The 9,849-nt window shown below is 31.8% G+C and overlaps 2 protein-coding genes across 2 annotated transcripts; one reads left to right on the forward strand and one right to left on the reverse strand.

The window, feature by feature from the left end:
- Positions 1-305: 305 nt before the first annotated feature.
- LOC105677011 (acyl-CoA-binding domain-containing protein 4) lies at positions 306-5,758 on the reverse strand. Its single transcript, XM_012375284.2, has 6 exons — positions 5,268-5,758; positions 2,732-2,925; positions 2,486-2,648; positions 1,959-2,107; positions 1,537-1,881; positions 306-1,404 (listed from the first exon to the last, which is right to left on the reverse strand). The coding sequence occupies exons 1-6, from the start codon at positions 5,326-5,328 to the stop codon at positions 1,261-1,263; spliced, it is 1,056 nt and encodes a 351-aa protein (XP_012230707.1). The 5' UTR covers positions 5,329-5,758; the 3' UTR covers positions 306-1,260.
- Positions 5,759-6,414: 656 nt separating this feature from the next.
- LOC105677010 (uncharacterized) lies at positions 6,415-9,677 on the forward strand. Its single transcript, XM_012375282.2, has 7 exons — positions 6,415-6,713; positions 6,812-7,039; positions 7,113-7,273; positions 7,346-7,536; positions 7,638-7,911; positions 8,535-8,806; positions 8,885-9,677. The coding sequence occupies exons 2-6, from the start codon at positions 6,834-6,836 to the stop codon at positions 8,786-8,788; spliced, it is 1,086 nt and encodes a 361-aa protein (XP_012230705.1). The 5' UTR covers positions 6,415-6,713; positions 6,812-6,833; the 3' UTR covers positions 8,789-8,806; positions 8,885-9,677.
- Positions 9,678-9,849: the final 172 nt, after the last annotated feature.

Genomic DNA, 9,849 nt, shown 5'->3' on the forward strand with positions numbered 1-9,849 from the left:
ATCTTTTTCTTTGAAGCTGTTCAAAAACCGATTTCTACTCATGTTTTTGAGTTCAAGGAACATATTTCAATGTTTTATTTCTTAGTAATTTACTTTAAATGTATATATACACGATTTGCCACTCATGAACTCTAGTCCTCTTAGTTACACTTTCTACTTTGTTCTCTTCCTACTTTCTCTCTCTTAAGAAAAAGTGTGACTAAAAGAACGGACGCTCTCACTGCATTAACAATGACAGTGAGTTTATCCGTGGGATAATTCCGATCGAAAAGAGTCAGGAAAGTCAGGAAGAAAAGTAGGACTAATAATAATGAAAAATTTGTATATTTTTACATTGCACATATGTACACAATATTTATCGCAATCGTTCTCGTTTGGTACGTAGAAACGCTCATTTGAACATCAAAGTATCATTCATTAATCACCATCGTTGTAATGCCGGTGTAATATATGCTTTAAAAGCCCAATTTTTTTCTGAAAAATCCGCATTACATATAAAATATACATATAACAACTGACTATCATATACGCTTACGTGTACAAAAAGATTTGCTTTTCCCTGTGTATATAATATATATTACAATTTATGGAATACATAACTATTTATAATACATACACCTTATAAACCATTGAACTATATCTATATTTTTTACACAGATTGTTTCGAAAGTCGTGTATTTCTTTGTTAAATAGCAAATAAAAGAAAAGCATATATGCATGTATAAGAAAAGCATATTTGCATGACAAAAGAATTGTTAAATTCTTAAAATTAATTAGAAATATTAAACTTAAAATTAATAAAATATAATTAGACATTATAAAATACAAATTGCAATATAACATAGATATAAAGCAATTGTTACATTTTATCTTGTACGCTTTTTATTTGTCAAATTTTATAAAGACGCGTAAAATATATCAACAAATTAATCATTAAATTTGAATTTTGATTAAACAATATTGAAATGGCATTTTTGTATCAACAAAAATGGCTTTCAATCCAGCTTCTGTCAAAGATTCTGTAGATGAAAATGCGCGACTTGCGAAACAGACTGCATATGTAAAAATATACAGAGATTTGGCCTAGTTAGTTAGTTTTATCACAATTCACGCTTAATCGTAGATTGTATTAGGATAAGCGCGCTTTGTTTCTATAAGAAATATAAAATTAAAAAAATCTCTGTACCTTTTCAACTCAACACTAATAACCCGAATAATGGAAATAGGTTTTCAGCTGTGTAAGAAGTTACAGCCGTGGCATCACAGTTTTCGTTGGCGATAGCGCTGCGTAAAGTTGATCAGCAGGTGAGCAACAAATGGCCACAAAATTAACAAGACGAACAAGCGCGGCGGGCACTCTTGCAACGGCCACCACTTCGCATATCTGTTTCTAAGCGCGTGCTCCTGAAAAGAGAAAGAATACCGACGTCAACAAGGTAAGATTGCAAGAATAAATGGAATAGGAAATTACTTATTTCCCATTCTATTGAAAAAAAATTGTATTTTAATTAGTTTTCAAACAATAACATTACGTACTGTTCGTGGCGCCAGTGCTTGCAGGGCTTGTCCTTCTAAGCTTCGTACTCTGGCTGTTATTCGGTCCAAGTCTCTCTGTAGATGCTGCATAGTCGTTGCGATTTGATTTAGGAATTCCACATTGACTTTACTGTCGTCTTTTTTTATCCTTTGTCTACCTCTCTCTCGATGGTTCTCCTGTAGTGTCTCCACATGACCGTTAGCGTTGGTGTATCCATTGAGCAGCTCAGTATTTTCTTTTGCAGCGTTTTCCGCATTTGATTGATCAATTCCGTTATTTGTCACCGTTTGTGTCTTTTGAGGAACAGATTTAGCTGTATCTTTTTGCGTTCTTTCCGGTGCGGACTGCAAGAAAATCAGTTTACAATTAACTTTCTAATATAAAACGATAGCTATGTGATATAATGTTAATAATGCCATACTTCAACAGTGTCTATAAATTCTTCCTCTTCACCATCGGTATCCTGTGGCAGCGGGCTAGCAGTGCGACTGCTGGTCGGACTCGTTTCCAAACTGCTCGTTATGTGACGAGAAGTGTTGCAAACTCTGTGAGGTGATGTTTCTCTGGATACTTGAATTAAGAACAAAATTTACACAAAATTGTAAAACAAAACACTTCTTAAATAATACATATTATTCTTAGTTAAGCAGCCCGGGAGAAATACTGTTATCACGTAGATAATTTTATGCGTGATATTGTCATATCACAATTGATATCTGATATTATGAAAGCTATCTTAATACTCGGTCGCAATCTGCGATAAACATATCGATACTTCTTACATTTTGTATTTCTTGCAAAACCGTTCGCGGATGTGATTTGTAAATTGTTTTGAGCAATATATACACAGGTGCTGAGTGCAGATTGCGTTAATTCGCAGTCTTCAGATAAGATTATTATGAATAATTGAAGTTGAAATATCGTATGCATGGAAAAAGAAAAACAAACCTAATGGCGAACCAGATAATGGTGATCCCGGTTGAGAACGCATACGCTCCAATACTGGTCCCACAAGTAATTCCAAATCTTCGACCGGTACACTTTCGTAAAAGGAGTCCAAGCTGCCAAGGAACGTTGCGACATTATCCGTATAAGACATAGTTTCGACAATCTGCAATATGACGATAGTCTTGTCTGATATGCCCCATTCGTGTTAATTTTATTGTATTAAGAGTAAGAGTAATCAATATTTACTTTCTTCAGTTCTTCTACATAATTATTCATGGCTTCCGTACGACTCATGTTACCAAGACGTGTCCACGCATCCCATTTTGCTTTTTTAACTACTTCCCAAAATGCTGGTTTCGATTGTTGACAAGGTCCTTCGATCGCTTGTTTGTAATACGAATAAAAACGAAGCATGATCTCATGACTGGGCTGATACGATCCTAAAATATATTAATTTATATATTAGCAATATTATTTTTGATCGATTATTATAATCGCCTCTTATGCGCCTTATTCAGAATAAAAATAAAGAATTAAAATATGTTAAAATGTGTAATATAAAATAAAATATTGTTAAATATATTACTAGAATAGATCATTTTAATCAAAACTTATTTTCTGAATTGATATGAGATAAAGGAATGTGCTAATTTATAATTTATAGTGGCAACAAAGTATGATACTTTTATCTTTTGGCCTTGATCCCAGTTAACTCAATAATATTCCGTAAGCAAGACGCAAAGATTGCAAATTAAAAATGTTACCTAATAATAAATCTTTTTTTTTTTACAAAAATATATTAAATAAAAGTATAAATATATACGAAAATAAATAAAATATCTCTTTCGTGTTAAAAAAATATTAAAGTACAGCAATTTTGATTGAATTTGTGGTTTTAGAAAGTAACATTAATGCGGCATAGCTATTATAGTAATTCCCATGAAAGCTTGTGTTCATTTATCTCCAGCTGACAATCACAGGAAATGTTCATTAAAATTCAAATGCAATTTAAAGTCTGTGTTTATCTGCATAAAAATTAAACATTGCATTTTGTATTATGTCATATTTCATTTATGCATATTTCATTTTTTTGTATACTTGTCGACAAATGAGTATAAATAGGTATTAAATGATCGTAAAATACAAAGTTCGGGCCTTTGTAAAATTCTGTTTTGAATAAAAATAGAACGTATATTATAGATAATTAAAGCGCTTGTTAACAGAATTTCATAATTATTTATGCAACACAGATCAATTTTTGCGATCACCGAGGAGGAAAATTCTAGTTTTAACCAAGCATGGTTCAGTTAGTCTTACGCCGTTAGAAAGTAAAGTGGGGGCCAATACAGTCACTTGCTATATGAAGTGGCTGGAAAGTACACTTGTATAAGCAATATCCAACATCAAGGCCAAACAATAAAAAAAAACTGCATGCATATATTTAAACGACTTTCAATGAATATCTTTTTGTTCCAATATTACATATATTATGAAATAATTATTTAAATTACGATTATCAAAATAAATAATATATTATTTTTAAAGTGCAAAATATTTCTTTTTACTTGATTTTTAATAAAAAATAATTTTCACGAAATACAAGATTCAAAAGTCTTTATAAAAGTCTTTATAAAAGAGATAAATAATGCTGAATACTTTTTACGTAAGCGCACATTTTAAACACTATTTGTGTTTTTATGCGCTATTTTTTATATTCTATGTTAACTAACGCGCAAGAGTCTAACAAGAGATTAATTGTTTTAGAACCAATAGAATGAATCGTATGATTTTGTCGTGACGTAAAGTTTCAAAGGTGAAGGTTTCGCCGAAGTTTTTGTCTGCCAGCAGATGTAAAAGATCATAACAGACATTATCAGACATTATTTTTTTCACGTACAAGGAAATCGTGCATCGCGGAGAATTGGCGCATCAATTTTTTTTTTTTATTTCGCTTTCAACGCCGCGAGTGAGAAATTACATTCACTTTCCTGCATTGGCGTGATTCAATTCTGCAAATTTCTCTACACGATAGCGATACACGCAAGATTCGTTATTCCCACCTAGAAGCACTTGAGGCAATAGAAAAATCCGAAAAAGATCAAAGCTATATGGCAACATTTGTACAAGTAAAAGTTTGTAACAGGCGTCCGAAAAGCGTGACACCGGTTTCATTGTTATATGAATGTTTTCAGGCCAAGGATCTATACAACATCATCGAACTTAATTTACGATGCTATGTGCACTCGAAAAGGAACCTTGTACCACTTGTCTTAGTGAATAAACATGAATAAGCATGCATGTCATCTGCATGTACGTTTTACATTTTGACGGCAAATATTAAATCTGTGGACTTTAGCCAATGCGCAATAAAACGTTTGAGCGCCAACGAAACTGAAGGGAGAAACGAGAAGGGGAAAAAAATTAACAAAACCCGAGAAAAAATGGTGTAATATGGTCAGATGTAAATATATATAATTAGTTATGAAAAGATCTGATGATGTGTAAGATTTTATATGATTTCATATAAAATTACATATGTTATTAGATTTTTTCATAATTAATTATATATATTTACATCTGACCAATTATACCATTTTTTCTCGGGAAGCGGTACAAGCGAAAAACGATTACAATATCATCACAATATCTGCCATGTTCGATGACGATGTAAGAGCGAGCTATGACATAAATGCTATGTAGGAAATTGAATTAGAATTGTTGCATCGTGTGCAAGGTGCTCGCGCAATAACATTAATTATGTCACGTAGGCGTAAGAAATTACCATTTTTAGGTAGATTCCTGATCACGTTGACAGCAGCGTTGAACTTCTCCTCCGTCGTCATATTCTCTCTTGAAGGAATAAACGGCGAGATATGATATCTTGTTCTTTCTTTTACGGAGTTGGTTGTCCCTTTAGGACGCGACTCGTGCGATATCGTCTGCCACGATAAGGCTGTGCTGGCGATATTGTCTCGTCGCAGTGTAAACACAACTCAGCAGCGAATCGGCGCAGCACCATAAAACGTACTCGGTCGACGACTGGCGACTATCACTGCGTGGCAGTTCATCCACCACTGTAAATCACAATCGAGTCAACAATCTACCGAACTGTGAAAGGCTACCGAGCCGACTGATCGTTGATCATCCGGACGGATCGTGCGACGATGGCTACCGCTAATGGACAGGGATGATGACTGACAAAATTGTTACCACAGTTTTGCTAGGCTTGCTGTGCCGATTGACGATTGGCGATCATCCGTGCATTGCCTGGACTGGCGCGCATGCGCGAGCCTAAGGAGAATTGTCAATTTCAAGATTCACTTTTATTATTCACTACATTTCTTTCATGAAATGTAAATTAATGCGCATACTTACTCAAATAAAAAAAACATAATGCAACAATGCTGTTCAGTAAGATGGTCTGAGCGATAAAATATGCTGGTCAAGCAAATTGAAAATTTGAGAGAGTTCATGATACTGATCTTAATGATCATAAGTCTAATTTTTCTAATTTTTAGTTGCTAACTGATGTTGCTGTTATCGATTACAATTGTTAATTGCTCTTTCTTCCTTCCCTCTTTTCTTCTTTCAGAACCTAAACCTAAACATAACTCACTTGATTTTTTGGACAAATATGCAATTTAATATTCATTATCACTGTGATATCTATTTTATAAATATAATGAATTTGTCTTTGTAATTGATAAAATTCTGTGACTTACTATGATTTATTTGTAAAAAACAGAATTTGTATGGAACATTGTTAAAAAAATGGCGAGCAACATTTCAAACTATCAAATACATAAAACGCCATATGTACATCATAATTTATGAAAGATATATTCATTTTAAATATGCTCTGTACTTCCTCTGAACTCCGATTTTCTTTTCTTCTTAGATCTATTCATTCAAGCAATGTGTTAAGAGATTTTTTCCTCAGGATTTAATTATATACTTATTTTAAATATACAAAAGTCACACAATGGTCAACATCGCGCAATTACAATGAACAGACTTGCATTATCAGCAATCTTGCGTGACTGCATCAGACTAACCTAGACTAACCTATTTCGACATTGTTTTGTTTCATCTGCACTTTCTGCACTCTATTGCCCGCAAATGTTCACAAGGCATACAGTTTTGCGCCAACGATTGTGTAGGTAGATGTTCATCTTCAAAATCTGAAATAAACAAGTGGAAATACATACTAGATTCTCTCCAATATAGTGTAAGGTTATATTTCTCAATAAGTATTTTAAGTTATATTGTTTTTACGCAAAAGCTAACTGTTAGAAGTATACACTTATCCATATGTGTTTTTAACAGATTTAATTATTAGACGTTAAAGATGACTTCATTCGGCCGTGGTCGCGGATGGGTAATTCAAAATCAGAACAAGGACCAGGTTCTACGTAGACCGGGCAGTGCAAACAATATTGTTAAAGATATAACAGATAAAATAATCAATTATGATGTATGCCAACACATTTCGCCACAGCTAATTCAGGAGATTATAGATCTGATGACTAGTACATTTGACAAGAACAGCCTGAAGTATTACAAATCTTTCTTGAGAGACTTACTACATTTGTTTCATTTCATTTTTTAATGTGAAATTAATTTTCAGAGATACGTGTGATGCTCTTTGGAAACAAGCTATACATCAAGACTCTCTTACTACAAAAATAGCAGTACTATTCAGCAATAACAAAATTTTGCTGGTAGAAGATAATAACAAAGAGACTATACGTAGTCGTTTTTTACGTTTCTTGCAAGAGAATTATATGGGTAAGTATTTGAGAGTCTTTAATATCTTTTATTCCATGTTGATGTTGTGTTATAACTATATTGTCTTTTCAGCTAGAGAAAAAAATAAAGTAGAGGATAAAAAGGTATTTGCAAATGTAATTCTACTTCATGCAGAAGTTTATTATCGCATGAGGCTGAACGATGGCAACAGACTACAGATATTAGCTGAGCCATTGATTCATTACTTAGAAGATTTATTACAAGACAATTCTAAAAGTAATATTTATTTCATTATGATACAGGTAAGTCTTTGGATATCCATGTGTACACAAAAAGAAAAAAAAGCAACAATAAATTCAATATTTAAAAAAATAAGACAATTATGGAGAGATTTTGTTTTTAGATTCTTAGATCTGGGAAAGATCTTCATGCGGCATGTCCAGAAAGATTAGAAAGCTTAATGATGACTATTAGACAAATGTTAATACAAGACAAAAGTTACAATCTTACAAATCGTACAGTGTTATTGTTAATGGTTGAGTTAGCCAATAACAACTACGAAATCACGAATGCACAAGTGAAGCACTTTTATCAATCAAATATCAAGACTATTTCTTTTGAATACCCATTTTCTCAAGAAGAAATAAAAGTGGTCGCAGAGGCAAAGACTGAAAATGGTATATATATATATATATATAATGATAATTTATATATAAAATATTAATTAAAGAAGTATGTTACATGTGATTATTACACACTTTCGCTACCATGGTCAACAAAGATTTTGCCATAATTTATGTGCCATAAATAATGCATATATTACTCAATAGGAACGCTATTAAAATAATATTTTTAATTATACAGCATGACACCAATGATGATTACTGAAGAAAAAAGTAATGAAGGGAAAGAGAAACAAGTGTATAATCTGTTAGTCCGCAGACGTGAAGAAAGGAAGAAGAGAGACAACACTATAGAAGCCTTGTTTTGGATTTTGTTGAAAGTTTTGATATGTATCTTGTGTTAGAAGTTTAGATTAATTTTATTATATAAAATTATTCATCATTAGATTTTTTTAATAATCTGGCTTTTATGAGATGCGGATGCTATCGACGTCTTCTAGCGACCAAGTTTTTCTTTATTTTATGTATTTACATATATAATATGTAATTTTTTTGGGGAATAAATTTGATTATTTTTAAATTCGAAAATAGCACCTCTGTAGTAGTTTATATGCAATGGCAGCGAAAGTGGCAAACATTTTTAGAATGATGTATTAAGGAGTCTTGTAATATTTCAGGTAATCAATTGCAAGAAGTTGATAACAACCAACAATTTATAAGAGAAGAAATGACTAATGATACATTTGAGCAAGGCAATTACTCGAAAAGTGCTAATGTCCCCAGAGCAATACGTGGAACGGGCGCATTAAATAAGGATAAATCAAAGAGAGGCAGTATTAGCACAAAATTAACTTCTTTGAAATTAACACCACCAAGGCAGAAGAACAAAGGCTGGGATCATGATGATAGGTTTCACAAAGATTATGAATAATGTGTATATTGTATAAAGGTAAATATTTATTCTAGCTTTAATAGTTAAACAGTAAATATTACACAAATATAAAACAAAATTTTTTTTATATTGTAGCTATCACCAACTAATGCAGCAAATAAGTATAATCATAAACAACATTTTGCAAAAAGATAAGATATATATGCCGACGTAATCAAAGTATGAAAAGAATCATTAAGGAAATTATTTGGAAAAAATGTAAAGTTTGTTTCTTATACAACCGAAGAAGATACCTGTCAACGCAATCAAACTGAAAAAAACATATTTAAGTGTGTTTTTCACTACAGATGAAGAAAACGGTTGTACACATTTTCATATTATAAGTGAGTGAGATGTGACTACTCAGTTACTATCGAATTATGGTCTTTGTATATATATAATATATATAATTTTATTGTATATATAATATATATATATATAATTTTATGATCATATAGATATAATCTCATACAGATACTCATAACATCACAAGTTTTATATAAATAAGTGATTTACTTGTCGACTTGCATCACTAGTTCAACATTTCGTTATTTTTTAGCGTTATTATTGAAAGAAAAACCAAATTGATATTTTCTTAAGAACTTTTTTTTAATTTTTTTACTGTAAGTTTCCGTATAAAGACATAATTATCAATGAAATATGAAAGTCATTTTAGAAAATAAGCCAAATATAATGCATTATAAGAATTTTGGAGCACAATTCAGCTATATTATCCTCAGTATTATAAATGTACCCTTTTTGCCTTACATTTTCATTGTAACATAATATTCAAGATTATCTATGTACAATTTACTTACCAATTTACATCGACGTAAATGTATACATATTCTTCAATGTATATGTACAAATAAACATGCATCTATTCCTATTCCAGCTATCCATCTATACTTACCTTGTGAAACCCAAAATGGAATAAATATATAGCAATTGTGTTGCACACCGAGTATTTTCAAGGAAGAAGAAAAGAATTTTGTAAATCTGCTAAAGATGCAGCTAAAATGTTGCATTTGTATTTTTCCGCGCCGAAACCATTTTCTTCC

Source organism: Linepithema humile, chromosome 6, assembly GCF_040581485.1.
Source record: "Linepithema humile isolate Giens D197 chromosome 6, Lhum_UNIL_v1.0, whole genome shotgun sequence".
Classification (NCBI taxonomy): domain Eukaryota; kingdom Metazoa; phylum Arthropoda; class Insecta; order Hymenoptera; family Formicidae; genus Linepithema; species Linepithema humile.

Bases quoted from the DNA above. Each gene is read 5' to 3' on its own strand.
- LOC105677011 (XM_012375284.2), bottom strand. From the start codon at position 5,328: ATGACGACGGAGGAGAAGTTCAACGCTGCTGTCAACGTGATCAGGAAT. The intron at 2,649-2,731 runs GTAAATATTGAT...GTCATATTGCAG, and splicing joins ATGTAGAAGAACTGAAGAAA to ATTGTCGAAACTATGTCTTA. The intron at 1,882-1,958 runs GTATGGCATTAT...ATTTTCTTGCAG, and splicing joins AATTTATAGACACTGTTGAA to TCCGCACCGGAAAGAACGCA.
- LOC105677010 (XM_012375282.2), top strand. From the start codon at position 6,834: ATGACTTCATTCGGCCGTGGTCGCGGATGGGTAATTCAAAATCAGAAC. The intron at 7,040-7,112 runs GTATTACAAATC...ATTAATTTTCAG, and splicing joins TTTGACAAGAACAGCCTGAA to AGATACGTGTGATGCTCTTT. The intron at 7,537-7,637 runs GTAAGTCTTTGG...TTTTGTTTTTAG, and splicing joins TTTATTTCATTATGATACAG to ATTCTTAGATCTGGGAAAGA.